The sequence below is a fragment of the Symphalangus syndactylus genome, chromosome 15 (genome assembly GCF_028878055.3).
Source record: "Symphalangus syndactylus isolate Jambi chromosome 15, NHGRI_mSymSyn1-v2.1_pri, whole genome shotgun sequence".
NCBI lineage: Eukaryota > Metazoa > Chordata > Mammalia > Primates > Hylobatidae > Symphalangus > Symphalangus syndactylus.
In genome coordinates this window covers 11,218,530-11,234,371 of record NC_072437.2, presented here as the reverse complement: position 1 = coordinate 11,234,371, position 15,842 = coordinate 11,218,530, and the positions used below count along the sequence as shown (strand labels likewise).

Sequence of the window (15,842 nt, the reverse complement as noted above, 5' to 3'; positions counted from 1 at the left end):
ATGTACAGAAATTAATTTATCACTGAATTTAAGAAACTATCTTTTACCATGAAGGCAGAGAGACAAGAAAAACCATCGGGAAGGGTGGTAGTCATGGAGCACCATTTTTTGACCTGAATCTAAGAATTATTTTTGTTATTATTTGAGTGTCAATATGTGATATTCAGATCTTATTTTAATATGGTTATTATTTTAATATTTTGTTTGGTATATGTCTACTATACCGTTATTCTCCACCTGTCATATTAATAATAATAAAGACCATGTGCATTCATCATTAAAATAACTCCATCAGGTTGTAAGAACCTCTGCACTTTGAGCTCTCTCACCTCTGCTTCAGTCAAGGACCCCCTTGCCTGCCACCCTCTCATGCTCTAATCACCCCGTTTCTGAAGATGTTGGAGCTAGCTACACCTACGCACAACATTCTAACCCTGGCAAGAAGACTAGAACTTGACAGCAAATCCACCCAGTCCCACGCCACACTCCCTTCTGTGTTCACACCAGTGTTCTGCTCTTTGATATGTTTGTTTCTTCTCTGAAGAAATTTCCCCCTGAGACTTCTTCATGCCCTACAATGTCATAAATCTCCATTCTCCCAACTAACTGGATTTTTGAGAAAATGCCCTTTTCCATCTAGGTGCATGTAATTCTCAATTCATTACTAGCCACACCCTTAAGGGTAAGTGGGAGCTCCTTTTGGGAGAATATGGAGTGACCTGGTGCTGGTCACTTGAGAAGGTAATTTGTCTTGCTCATTGGAAGCTGTCCTTATATGGGCTAGAAGGAGGACATGAATGCCCATTAGCAGGACCAGAACATCTAGAAGGTGCTCCTACTTCCCAGGTGTTGTGATGACATCAGACTTGGAGAAGATTGGGGATATGTGGAAAAGAGGAACCCAGGAAGTTTGTTCTTTTCTGCGCTCTTTTTTCCAGTCTTTCTTATTTATTTTATTTATTTATATGAGACAGAGTCTTGCTCTGTCACCTAGTCTGGAGTGCAGTGGTGCGATCTCGGCTCACTGCAACCTTTGCCTCCCGGTTTCAAGCGATTCTCCTGTCTCAGCCTCCTGAATAGCTAGGACTACAGGCACCCACCACCACACCAGGCTAATTTTTGTATTTTTAGTAGAGATGGGGTTTCACCATATTGGGCAGACTGGTCTCGAACTCCTGACCTCAGGTGATCCACCCGCCTCAGCCTCCCAGAGTGCTGGGATTACAGGTGTGAGGCACCACACCTGGCTAATATTTTGTTATTTTTTAACAAAAACTTTCACATTTCTTTATATTAATACAGGATATTTCTCATTAAATATTATCTTAGATATTATTCCCCTTGTAGATGAGATCTGACTTTCTTTCAAATGTTTTATCAATTGTTTCCATCTATATAAATATTGATGTGTAATTATTTTTAGTTACTGAGCACTAAATATTTCTAACCGGCTTTAAATTTTGTCTAGTATAACATAGTGGTTTAGGGTGCAGATGAGGGAACATGAGGGTCTGTAAGACTGAGTGAGCTCACAAAAGAAGCGGGTGTAGACAGAGAAGAGACAAGGCCCACAGGCAGAGCCCCTGGACACTTCAGTATGAGCAGACCGGGAGTCCATGAAGAGTCGGGAAAGGAGATAGGGAGGAAGCAGCCAGTGAGCTAGAAAGCCAAGAGAGTGTGGTGTCCCCGAGGACAGGCGAGAAAGTGCTCCGTGGAAGAAAAGAAACTGACTCAGTCAAATAACGCTGGGGTGGGGATGGGTCAAGAGAAACAAATGTGAGAGTTGAACATTGGATTTAGAAATGTGGACACTGCTGGCCGGGCGCGGTGTCTCATGCCTGTAATCCCAGCACTTCGGGAGGCCAAGGGGGGTGGATCACAAAGTCAGGAGATCGAGACCAACCTGGCTAACGTGGTGAAACCCCATCTCTACTAAAAATACAAAAAATTAGCCAGGTGAGGTGGCGGGCACCTGTAGTCCCAGCTACTCGGAAGGCTGAGGCAGGAGAATGGTGTGAACCCGGGAAGCAGTGCTTGCAGTGAACCAAGATGGCGCCATTGCGCTCCAGCCTGGGCAACAGAGCGAGACTCCATCTCAAAAAAAAAAAAAAAAAAAAAACACGAAATGTGCACATTGCTGATGACTTCTACAAAAGCAATTTCGATGGCGCCATGGTGTCGAAAGTTTTATTAGAGTGGTTTCAAGAGGGAATGGAAAGATAAGAATTTGAGATAATAAGTAGAAATCAGCCGTGTGTGTGTGTGTGTGTGCGTGTGTGTGTGTGTGTGTGTGTTGATATGAAAGGAAGTGGAGAAGTAGAAGAGTAGCCTAGAGGGGAAGTCAGATTTTACGCTGGTTAGATTTGAGTTATGGTTTAGCTTTTTAAATACTTTAAGATAAATAAAGGTTTTTTTTTTTCTAAGATTAAGAAATAACATATTTGTTTCCCGATGGGAATGTCTTGTGGAAAGAGAAAAATTGACAGTTGCAGGAATGTGGAAAATTTTCTGATAAAGAAAATAATTTCTTCAATATAATGATTTGACTGGTGATTACTATTTCTGAAAGAAACCCCACATTCATTCTTGCACATCACTAATATGCAATCAGAAATGAGGCCCTCGAGAAATGCTTCTCTTTTCTCTGGGATCTCATGGTAAACCCAGCTTTATCTTCGTTTCCTAATGAGAGCTCAAATATATTTTCCTTTTGGAAATATTTTAAATGCTCAAATATATTTGAGACTCAACATTTGTAATATTATAATCATACTTTTTGTCGTTTTTAGCATACTTTGAATAGTTAGATGATATGGTATCAGATATACTTGATTTGTGAAATATGTACAAGTCCATTACTGGTCTTCAGTTGAAACTCTGACTTCCCAGGCAACATTGTCATGCTTTATTTTGGTAGATTAACTGTTTGGAAACTCCCTGAGTCAATACTTTACCAATCTGAAACTGTGTCATTGAACAAGTGAATATGCACTACTGTACTATCTTGTGAAATATTTTCTTGTTTTCTCCACAATAGCTTTGTGTCAACATGACCAATGAGAAGATGCACCACTATATCAATGAAGTGCTTTTTCTCCATGAGCAAGTGGAATGTGTACAAGAGGGAGTTACCATGGAAACAGCATATTCTCCTGGTAACCAGAATGGAGTTTTGGACTTTTTTTTCCAGGTATTCATATAATATAATTAGATACTTAACAGGATATATGGATTTAAATATACTGGAGACAAAGAATTTTCTTTCAGGAGGCCTTATTTTTGAGATATCTTTATATGTGAGATTCTGCAATAATTTCTCAAAATCTATTGAGGTGCACAAGTTATCTTTTTATGAATGGGCATTTGAAGGATGACCAATGCATTAAAAGGACAAGAAATATCAGATCATTTTCATATACAAATATTCAACACTGTTTATTCAACATCACTAAAACTCTCCTTTTGGCAATTATAAATGCCTATTGTAAAAAAACGGACATTTTATAAAATAATACCTAAGATTAATCATACCATAAAAAAAAGTTCAACAGAATCTTTTTTGTTAATTTATCTTCAAAGTTTCTAAGATTTAAACTTGGAAAAATTGGCAGGAAAAACATATAAACACATATATAATATCGGTTAAATTAAGAGTCTCACGGCATCTGCAGGTGTTTATAGTTTTATTTTTTCTACTTTACAATGAAAAACAATTTGACTCTGTGTCTCTATCATATAAGCCAAAATCTATCACATAAACAGCAATTGCAATGTACTAATATAAGAAAACAATATATGGATTTACTCACAGTATCTTCAAGACACATGGACATTGTTGAAAACAGACACAATTCAGCTATTTGGAGAATATGTCATTCTTTACTCTCTCTTTCCGTAAAGATAGATTTCTAAATTATTTTATTTTATGAATTTTTCTGATTAACACATTCTTGTTCTTGCTTCTAACTTGTCAGCATTCTTCTTTTTTAAAATTACAGCCCTCTTCCTCCAGAAAGCCCTCATAGTGACATACACAGCCTATAATTATTTAAGGTTTAAAAATGTCTTCAAACTGGCAGGACTGTATACTTAATTGTACACGGGAAGCCTCAGGCATCTAGCACCTTCTCTCTAGCTTGCCGTGTTCTCTTCCACTGCTAACCAGGGGTCATCAGAATGAAAACTTGCATAGGCCATATTTATATTTCAAGGATTACCTATTTGTCTCTGGCCCTGAGGGGAGGGGTTGATCCAGATTTTTACCAAATACTCCGAGTGTCTAGTACATTTTGTTGCACTGTGTAGTATTTGATGAAGGTGAAACTATGACAGCCTTTCACATGGAGTAGAGCCACGCAATCTCTTCTAAGCCTTTACTACTAAAGGAATTGGAGGTCATTAATCCCTTTCTTATGGCTTATTTCCCCAGGTTCTGTTTTTATCTTTAGGCACTTCTACAAGTTTTCAAAGTCTAAAAGGTTAATTGCCCCTTTCTTTTATTGCTTTATTTCAGACATCCAGAAAACATAACACACAAGATTTTGTTTTTAATTTGAAGACTATACAAATAATAATGCTTAAAAAATGTTGCTAGTAATCAACCACCTTATCCATGGAGAATATCTTGATTTTTGGAGTAGAATCAGTTAGCTCTCTGAATGTCTATCTCCTTTATACTGATTTGGGGCCGTCTTTGAGTTACTGCAATACCCATTGATAGCTTTACCAAACAAGTGAATATTTTCACCCCAAAGAGGTCTGTCACTGCCCTTGAAACAGAAACAGACTTGCAGACAACCTTGCAATGGCTCATTTGTCCTTCTGCTATGTGTCTTGTGTATGTTTGTATGTGAATCTGTAACAGCATTTACAGAAATATGGTGACCTGATGCTCAGATCAATAGATGAAGGAATGATGGATAATATTGTAATATCAACATTTTACTTACTCTTCAGTAAATAGCTTGCTATTAGTTGAAATAAGGAATTGTTTGATTTTGAAAACATCACAGATGGAACCAGTCCTTGGCAAGCTTCTCACATAGACCATTTTCTTCTAGGGCTGCTCTCTATTATGTATATTACATATAATATTATCTATATATTATATATGTATATAATATATGTCTATATAACATATGTATATATTATCTATGTCTATATAACATATGTATATATTATCTATGTCTATATAACATATGTATATATTATCTATGTCTATATAACATATGTATATATTATATATGTCTATATAACATATGTATATATTATATATGTCTATATAACATATATGTATATATTATATATGTCTATATAACATATATGTGTATATTATATATGTCTATATAACATATATGTATATTTTATATATGTCTATATAACATATATGTGTATTTTATATATGTCTATATAACATATATGTATATTTTATATATATATATATATTTCTTCACCTCCAGCCTCTTCAGAGGACTCGTCATGGGGGCCCCTGGCCACTCTGAGCTTGCAATGTACTCTGTGGAACTTCCTGTTGAGCCAGCACTCCTAGTAAGGGGCTTTCTTCTTCAAATTCCTTTCTCTAAAAACACTTTTGTGTTGGCAACAGCAGTCTCCCCAGGCATTGCTGACCTCAGGTAACTTGCTGAGGTGGGGGAGCTTGCTTTTGCAGGCATTCTTACTTCCTTCCTAGTGCCATTCTCCACCACATTAAGTCTTCTTCTCTTACTTTCCTTCCCAGAGAGGTTATTTGGCTTCTTAAAGAAGGTGGCCGTCATTATTGCCGAGTATCTTCAAGAAGCACGCTCTGCTGTGTGAGCCCCACCAGGGGTGTGCGTGTCCCATGGCTGGCATTAGTAGCTTTCATTCCCTTTGGCTGGCAAGGGAGTGATCTCACCATTACAGCTCTCAGGCAATTGCAGTCTGGTTTTTTTTTTTTTTTTGCTTTTTGCTTTTTTTTTCCTTTCTTTCTTTCTTTCTTTTTTTTGTTATTTGTTTGTTTGTTTGTTTGAGACAGAGTCTCGCTCTGTCACCCAGGTTGGAGTGCAGTGGCGCGATCTCGGCTCACTGCAGCCTCTGCCTCCTGTGGGTTCAAGCGATTCTCCTGCCTCAGCCACCTGAGTAGCTGGAACTACAGGTGTGTGCCACCACAGCTGGCTAATTTTTGTAGTTTTAGTAGAGACAGGGTTTCACCATGTTGGCCAGGACGGTCTGGATCTCCTGACCTCATAATCCGCCTGCCTCACCTCCCAAAGTGCTGGGATTACAGGTGTGAGCCACTGTGCCTGGCCTGGATTTTCTTTAGTAGGAGCAGGAGATTCTGAAAGGTCTACAACAATTAAAATATTTAAGACACAAAGAAATGGCCTTTATTAGCCAAATAAATAACATTTTGAGTTGCCTGTAGTGGTATGGTTTGGTAACCTCAGGTCAAAATACAAACTGAATTCACAATAGGGGTCAATATATATCTCTTTACTTCCTGAGAAGAATTAGAGTATCTACACATTTAAAAGTACAGTGAGAACAATTAAGATATATTAGGGAGAATAATGTGAAGAAGTTTCATAAATTACCTTATTTTGAAAGGTAGATTTGAAATGTCAACAAAAACTAAACTTTCCTAGGGGACATAATAGAAAGAAAAGATAAACAGCACTAGGGAAGAAGTTATTCAATAGTCGTCTAAACCAGGGGTCCCAACCCCTGGGGCACAGACCAGTACTGGTCCATGCCATGGCCTGTGAGGAAAAAGGCTGCACAGCAGGAGGTGAGCAGCAGGTGAGGGAGCAAAGCTTCATCTGTATTGACAGCCACTCCCCATCACTGGCATCTCACCGCTTGAGCACCACCTCCTGTCAAATCAGTGGCAGCATTAGATTCTCATAGGAGCAGGAACCTATGAGAGGGATCTAGCTGTGCACTCCTTATGAGAATCAAATGCCTGATTCTACATTATGGTGATTGTATCATTGTTTCATTATATATTACAATGTAATAATCATAGAAATAAAGGGCACAATTAATGTAATGCACTTGAATCATCCTGAAACCATCCCCCCCGCCCCGGTCCGTGGAAAAATTGTCTTCCACAAAACCGGTCCCTCATGTCAAAAAGGTTGGAGCCCTCTAGTCTAAACCATGTGGTCAGAAGGTATTCCATATGTGGGGTATGGAAGATTAGAGGTTGGGAAGTGATTTAAGCAGCCTTTGCTCTCAGATGAAATTTATTGCAAATTGTTGTTTTATATATATATATATATATATATATATATATATGATTTTAGTTTTATTATTCAGTAGTTATAAACAGTCAGACTTCTAATTTAAGTTTTATAAGTCATAGCTTCAAACTTTCTTCTAGGTCTAATAATTGGAATATCACAGTCACTTCTTCCTGTTGAGTAGGATTTTGCCACCTTGTTTTTTTTGTTTTGTTTTGTTTTTTATACTTTATGTTCTAGGGTACACGTGCACAACATGCAGGTTTGTTACATGTGTATACATGTGCCGTGTTGGTTTGCTGCACCCATTAACTCATCATTTACATTAGGTATTTATCCTAATGCTATCCCTCCCCCACCCCCCAACCCCACCACAGGCCCCGGTGTGTGATGTTCCCTGCCCTGTGTCCAAGTGTTCTCATTGTTGAGTTCCCACCTATGAGTGAGAACATGCGGTGTTTGGTTTTCTGTCCTTGTGATAGTTTGCTCAGAATGATGGTTTCCAGATTCATCCATGTCCCTACAAAGGACATGAACTCATCCTTTTTTATGGCTGCATAGTACTCCATGGTGTATATGTGCCACATTTTCTTAATCCATTCTATCATTGATGGACATTTGGGTTGGTTCCAAGTCTTTGTATTGTGAATAGTGCCACAATAAACATACGTGTGCATGTGTCTTTATAGTAGCATGGTTTATAATACTTTGGGTATATACCCAGTAATGGGATCGCTGGTTCAAATGGTATTTCTAGTTCTAGATCCTTGAGGAATCACCACACTGTCTTCCACAATGGTTGAACTAGTTTATAGTCCCACCAACAGTGTAAAAGCGTTCTTGTTTCTCCACATCCTCTCTAGCACCTGTTGTTTCCTGACTTTTTAATGATTGCCATTCTAACTGGTGTGAGATGGTATCTCATTGTGGTTTTGATTTGCATTTCTCTGATGACCAGTGGTGATGAGCATTTTTTCATGTGTCTGTTGGCTGCATAAATATCTTCTTTTGAAAAGCGTCTGTTCTTATCCTTTGTCCACTTTTTGATGGGGTTGTTTGATTTTTTCATGTAAATTTGTTTAAGTTCTTTGTAGATTCTGGATAGTAGCCCTTTGTCAGAGGGGTAGATTGCAAAAATTTTCTCCAATTCTGTATGTGGTCTCTTCACTCTGAAGGTAGTTTCTTTTACTGTGCAGAAGCTCTTCAGTTTAATTAGATTCCATTTGTCTATTTTGGCTTTTGTTGCCATTGCTTTTGGTGTTTTACTCATGAAGTCTTTGCCCATGCCTATGTCCTGAATGGTATTGCCTAAGTTTTCTTAGGGTTTTTATGGTTTTAGGTCTAACATTTAAGTCTTTAATCCATCTTGAATTAAATTTTGTAAAAGGTGTAAGGAAGGGATCCAGTTTCAGCTTTCTACATATGGCTAGCCAGTTTTCCCAGCACCATTTATTAAATAGGGAATCCTTTCCCCATTTCTTGTTTTTGCCACATTTGTCAAAGATCAGATGGTTGTAAATGTGTGGTGTTATTTCTGAGCCTCTATTCTGTTCCATTGGTCTATCTCTCTGTTTTGGTACCAGTGCCATGTTGTTTTGGTTACTGTAGCCTTGTAGTATACTTTGAAGTCAGGTAGCATGATGCCTCCAGCTTTGTTCTTTTTGCTTAGGGTTGTCTTGGCAATGTGAGCTCTTTTTTGTTTCCATATGAACTTTAAAGTAGTTTTTTCCAATTCTGTGAAGAAAGTCATTGGTAGCTTGATGGAGATGGCATTGAATCTATAAATTACCTTAGGCAGTATGGCCATTTTCACGATATTGATTCTTCCTATCCATGAGCATTGGAATGTTCTTCCATTTGTTTGTGTCCTCTTTTATTTCATTGAGCAGTGGTTTGTAGTTCTCCTTGAAGAGGTCCTTCACATCCCTTGTAAGTTGGATTCCTAGGTATTTTATTCTCTTTGTAGAAATTGTGAATAGGAGTTCACTGATGATTTGGCTGTCTGTTTGTTATTGGTGTATAAGAATGCTTGTGATTTTTGCACATTGATTTTTGTGTCCTGAGGCTTTGCTGAAATTGCTTATCAGCTTAAGGAGATTTTTGGCTGAGACGATGGGGTTTTCTAAATATACAATCATGTCATCTGCAAACAAGGACAATTTGACTTCCTCTTTTCCTAATTGAATACCCTTTATTTCTTTCCCTTGCCTGATTGCCCTGGCCAGAACTTCCAACAATATGTTGAATAGGAGTGATGAGAGAGAGCATCCCTGTCTCGTGCCAGTTTTCAAAGGGAATGTTTCCAGTTATTGCTCATTCAGTATGATACTGGCTTTGGGTTTGTCATAAATAGCTCTCATTATTTTGAGATACGTTCCATCAATACCTAGTTTATTGAGAGTTTTTAGCATGAAGGGCTGTTGAATTTTGTTGAAGGCATTTTCTGCATCTATTGAGATAATCATGTGGTTTTTGTTTTGGTTCTGTTTATGTGATGGATTACGTTTATTGATTTGTGTATGTTGAACCAGCCTCGAATTGGAGGGATGAAGCCCATTTGATCATGGTGGATAAGCTTTTTGATGTGCTGCTGGATTTGGTTTGCCAGTATTTTATTGAGGATTTTTGCATCGATGTTCATCAGGGATATTGGTCTAAAATTGTCCTTTTTTGTTGTGTCTCTGCCAGGCTTTGGTGTCCGGATGATGCTGGCCTCATAAAATGAATTAGGGTGGATTCCCTCTTTTTCTATTCATTGGAATAGTTTCAGAAGGAATGGTACCAGCTCCTCTTTGTACCTCTGGTAGAATTTGGTTGTGAATCCATCCGGTCCTGGAATGTTTTTGGTTAGTAGGCTATTAATTATTGCCTCAATTTCAGTGCCTGCTGCCGGTCTATTCAGTGATCCAACTTCTTCCTGGTTTAGTCTTGGAAGGTGTATGTGTCCAGGAATTTATCCATTTCTTCTAGATTTTCTAGTTTATTTGCATAGAGGTATTTATAGTATTCTCTGATGGTAGTTTGTATTTCTGTGGGATCAGTGGTGATATCCCCTTTATCATTTTTTATCATGTCTATTATATTCTTCTCTCTTTTCTTCTTTATTATTCTTGCTAGTGGTCTATCAATTTTGTTGATCTTTTCAAAAAACCAGCTCCTGGATTCATTGATTTTTTGAAGAGTTTTTCGTGTTTCTATCTCCTTGACTTCTGCTCTGATCTTAGTTATTTCTTGCCTTCTGATAGCTTTTGAATTTGTTTGCTCTTGCTTCTCCAGTTCTTTTAATTATGATGTTAGGATGTCGATTTTAGATCATTCCTGCTTTCTCTTGTGGGCATTTATTGCTATAAATTTCCCTCTACACACTGATTTAAAAATGTCCCAGAGATTCTGGTACGTAGTGTCTTTGTTCTCATTGGTTTCAAAGAACATCTTTATTTCTGCCTTCATTTCGTGATTTACCCAGTAGTCATTCAAGAGCAGGTTGTTCAGTTTCCATGTAGTTGAGCGGTTTTGAGTGAGTTTCTTAATCCTGAGTTCTAATTTGATTGCACTGTGGTCTGAGAGACAGTTTGTTGTGATTTCTGTTATTTTACATTTGCTGAGGAGTGCTTTACTTCCAACTATGTGGTCAATTTTGGAATAAGTGTGATGTGGTGCTGAGAAGAATGCATGTTCTGTTGATTTGGGGTGGAGAGTTCTGTAGATGTGTATTAGTTCTGCTTGGTGCAGAGCTGAGTTCAAGTCCTGGATATCCTTGTTAACTTTCTGTCTTGTTCATCTAATATTGACAATGGGGTGTTAAAGTCTCCCATTATTATTGTGTGGGAGTCTAAGTCTCTTTGTAGGTCTCTAAGGACTTGCTTTATGAGTCCTTAGACTCATAAAGGTGCTCCTGTATTGGGTGCATATATATTTAGGATACTTAGCTCTTCTTGTTGAATTGATCACTTTACCATTATGTAATGGCCTTCTTTGTCTCTTTTCATCTTTGTTGGTTTAAAGTCTGTTTTATGAGAGACTGGGATTGCAACCCCTGCTTTTTTTTTGTTTTCCATTTGTTTGGTAGATCTTCCTCCATCTCTTTATTTTGAGCCTATGTGTGTCTCTGCATGTGAGATGGGTCTCCTGAATACAGCACACTGATGAGTCTTGACTCTTTATCAAGTTTGCCAGTCTGTGTCTTTTAATTGGGGCATTTAGCCCATTTACATTTAAGGTTAATATTGTTATGTGTGAATTTGATCCTGTCATTATGCTGTTAGCTGGTTATTTTGCCCATTAGTTGATGCAGTTTCTTCCTAGCATTGATGGTCTTTACAATTTGGCATGTTTTAGCAGTGGCTGGTACTGGTTCTTCCTTTCCATGTTTAGTGCTTCCTTCATGAGCTCTTGTAAGGCAGGCCTAGTGGTGACAAAATCTGTCAGCATTTGCTTGTCTGTAAAGGATTTTATTTCTCCTTCATTTATGAAGCTTAGTTTGGCTGGATATGAAATTCTGGGTTGAAAATTCTTTTCTTTAAGAATGTTGAATATTGACCCCCACTCTCTTCTGGCTTTTAGTGTGTCTGCCAAGAGATCCACTGTTAGTCTGATGGGCTTTCCTTTGTAGGTCTCTGGCTGCCCTTAGCATTTTTTCCTTCATTTCAACCTTGGTGAATCTGACAATTATGTGTCTTGGGGTTGCTTTTCTTGAGGAATATCTTTATGATGTTCTCTGTATTTCCTGAATTTGAATGTTGGCCTGCCTTGCAAGGTTAGGGAAGTTCTGGATAATATCCTGAAGAGTGTTTTCCATTTTGGTTCCATTCTCTCCGTCACTTTCAGGTATGCCAATCAAACGTAGATTTGGTCTTTTCACATAGTCCCATATTTCTTGGAGGCTTTGTTCACTTCTTTTTACTAATTTTTCTCTAAACTTCTCTTCTTACTTCATTTGATTAATTTGATCTTCAATCACTGACATCCTTTCTTCCAGTTGATTGAATCAGCTACTGAAGCTTGTGCAAGTGTCATGTAGTTCTCTTGCCATGGTTTTCAGCTCCATCAGGTCATTTAAGGTCTTCTCTACATTGTTTATTCTAGTTAGCCATTCATCTAATCTTTTTTCAAGGCTTTTAGCTTCCTTATGATGGGTTCGAATATCCTCCTTTCGCTTGGAGAAGTTTGTTAATACCGACTTTCTGAAGGCTACCTCTGTCAGCTCATCAAAGTCATTCTCCATCCTGCTTTGTTCCATTGCTGGTGAGGAGCTGCGATCCTTTGGAGAAGAAGGGGCACTCTGGTTTTTAGAATTTTCAGCTTTTCTGCTGTGGTTTCTCCCCATCTTTGTGGTTTTTTCTACCTTTGGTCTTTGATGATGGTGACCTACATATGGAGTTTTAGTGTGGATGCCCTTTTTGTTGATGTTGATGCAATTATTTTCTGTTTGTTAGTTTTTCTTCTAACAGTCAGGTCCCTCAGCTGCAGGTCTGTTGGAGTTTGTTGGAGGTCCATACAAACCCTGTTTCCCTGGGTATCACCAGCAGAGGCTGCAGAACAGCAAATATTGCTGCCTGATCCTTCCTCTGGAAGCTTTGTCTCAGAGGGGTACCCAGCTGTATGAGGTGTCAGTCAGCCCCTACTGGGAGGTGTCTCCAAGTTAGCCTACACGGGGGTCAGGGACCCACTTGAGGGTGTGGCCCGTCCATTCTCAGAGCTCAAACAACGTGCTGGGAGAACCACCACTCTCTTCAGAGCTGTCAGACAGGGACGTTTAAGTCTGCAGAAGTTTCTGCTGCCTTTTGTTCAGCTATGCCCACCCCCAGAGGTGGAGTCTACGGAGGCAGGTGGGCCTCGTTGAGCTGTAGTGGGCTCCACCTAGTTTGAATTTCCCGGCTGCTTTGTTTACCTACTCAAGCCTCAGCAATGGCAGACACCCCTCCCACAGCCAGGCTTGCCGCCTTGCAGTTTGATCTCGGACTAGCAGTGAGCAAGGCTCTGTGGGCATTGGATCCATTGATCCAAGCATGGGATATAATCTCCTGGTGTGCCGTTTGCTAAGACCATTGGAAAAGCACAATATTTGGGCAGGAGTAACCCGATTTTCCTGGTGCTGTCTGTCACGGCTTCACTTGGCTAGGAAAAGGAAATCCCCTGACCCCTTGCACTTCCTGGGTGATGCGATGCCCCACTCTGCTTCAGCTCACCCTCCATGGGCTGCACCCACTGTCCAACCAGTTCCAGTGAGATGAACCAGGTACCTCAGTTGGAAATGCAGAAATCACCTGTCTTCTGCATCGATCAAGTTGGGAGATGCAGGCCAGAGCTGTTCCTATCTGGCCATCTTGGACATACTCTCTTTTTTTTTTTGAGGCAGGGTTGCATCTGTTGTCCAGGATGGAGTGCAGTAACATGATCATGGCTCACTGCAACCTCCACCTCTTGGGCTCTAGTGATCCTCTCACCTCATTCTCCTGAGAAACTGGGACTACAGGCACACATCACCATGCCCAGCTAATTTCTGTATTATTATTATTTTTAAATAGAGACGAGGTCTTATGGTGTTGCCCAGGCTGGTCTCAAACTCCTGAGCTCAAGTGACCTGGCTGCGTTGGCCTCCCAAAGGGCTTGGATTATAGGCCTTAGCCACTGCACCCAGCTTTGCCATAATTTTTATGACTTAACATCATGGTGAGCTTTATTTTTTGATAAGTTTCTTGTCTCATCATAGATATGGAATATTTTACATGGATTATAAGTCAGGGAAAATGATAATTTTCCTGTAGTCTGAAATTTTATTTTTCTTATTAAGATGAAAATTTACGTTTTAAATAACTACAGTATTTTAATGACCTTACAATGCATTTTTTACTTATTTGCTCATTAATTTGATAAATATTATCGGGGGCCTACTTTACATCAGACCCCTGCTAGGTGGTGGGGCAGGAATAGAAATGTATTAAGGTAAAGACTGATTTATTTTCTGAGTGTCTGTATGAATCTTAACAAAAATATAAACAAGCATGCTTGAATAATAACAAAAATATCAAACTAAGTAATAGACAAAACAACTCCCCATCTCTTCTTAACTCTCAGAAGCCATCTGGATTTCTCACCTTATTGGATGAAGAAAGTCAAATGATTTGGTCAGTGGAATCAAATTTTCCAAAAAAGCTACAAAGTCTCCTAGAATCCTCAAACACAAATGCGGTGTACTCCCCCATGAAGGATGGGAATGGGAATGTTGCCCGCAAAGACCACAGTACAGCCTTCACCATCATGCACTACGCAGGAAGGGTAAGTGGCCAGAACTGCATAATTTTTCATGTGCACTAATGATCAAAGGTCCTTGGGACAAGCTCTAGAGTTATTGATATTTTAAGGTGTGTTATTTGGATAAATGGAAGCTGGATGAACAACCCACAACATGTACTTTTCTAAGTGATTTTCTTTTAGCCTGATGAGGAATTAACATCTTCAGAATGATGACGCATGCTGTGTGGGCCTTCTCATAATGTTTCTAGAATTATAACTTTATATGAGCAAAGGATCCCTGGGTTTAATACAAAGAGCTCTGCTATAAACTTTGGAATATTATACCTAATACAGATGAACATTGGACATCTGAGTTTTCTTACCTTGAATATAGTTTTTAGTATTAAAGTATTTTTTATTAAAGCATGTCAACTTAAGGAAGAAAGAAAGCCACTCTCTCAGATCTTTCCCAATTCTCTAACCAGGTTTGTAATACATGCTTCTTACTTCAACACCTTCAAGGACTTCCTCTTACTTGTATAAAAATGATCATTCTCCTTAGTCCAGGCTAATATCAGGTTTCTCCAAGCTGATCATAATTTTTTTTCCATATCTTACCTGTCAGAACTCCCCTGTGCAAGATCTCTGTTAGGTTATTTTTCTAATCCACTCACTGTTTCTGCATTTTCAGCCTCCTTTAAACTCCTTTACATTAAGCTTGATATATCCTGTCTTCTTAACGAGATCAAATTTTATCCAACTTTCAGTATTAAATCCATGTTCCTTTATCCTCAGTCCAAATCCCAGCTGTAGTTAGTGTCTTCCGCTTTTGCATGTACAGCTCTCTGTCTCCTACTCTTACTCCTTTGACCCCACTTAGTACAGATGGTGTGCTAGAGGGTAAAATCTCTCACTGCTGTCTTACAGTGTATTTCAGTTCATTTTGACCAGTGTTTCCAGACTCTGCCTTATGCCAAAGAAGGGGCATTTGAGAATCAAAGATGAGCAAAGCCTATTCCTTGCCTTCAAATATCTCAGCTTCGAATAGGGAAAGGCAAATGAACAAATATTAATATGAATAATGTATTACATTGATATAATAATATCAACAAATGTATATATTACAATAGGGAAGGAAGCAATTCGTGGCTTAAAAAATGTGTAGATGCTTTCCAAACCCAGACCTTCAAGGGTGATTGAGAGCTCACTAATTATAAAGGAGACGGGGGACATTCTCATAAAGACATAGAATTTTGATTCAGGATTCAGTTGTATAGGACAGAAGCCACTCTGCCTATTTAAGTAGAAAATAATATAGTTTGAGAAAATAATCATTGGGAGACTCTAAGTTGAACTTTCAGGAATGACATTAAAAGCACACCACAG

The 15,842-nt window shown here is 38.8% G+C and overlaps 1 protein-coding gene across 3 annotated transcripts in view; it reads left to right on the top strand.

Annotated features, from left to right (window-relative positions):
• The window catches only part of MYO16 (myosin XVI), a 706,512-nt gene that overhangs the window by 500,448 nt on the left and 190,222 nt on the right, over positions 1 to 15,842 (top strand). For all 3 annotated transcript variants that reach the window (XM_055244378.2, XM_063618637.1, XM_063618636.1), the window contains exons 22-23: positions 3,038 to 3,190; positions 14,298 to 14,498. In XM_055244378.2, the coding sequence (XP_055100353.2) occupies positions 3,038 to 3,190; positions 14,298 to 14,498 (354 nt within the window). The remainder of the gene's footprint in view (positions 1 to 3,037; positions 3,191 to 14,297; positions 14,499 to 15,842) is intronic.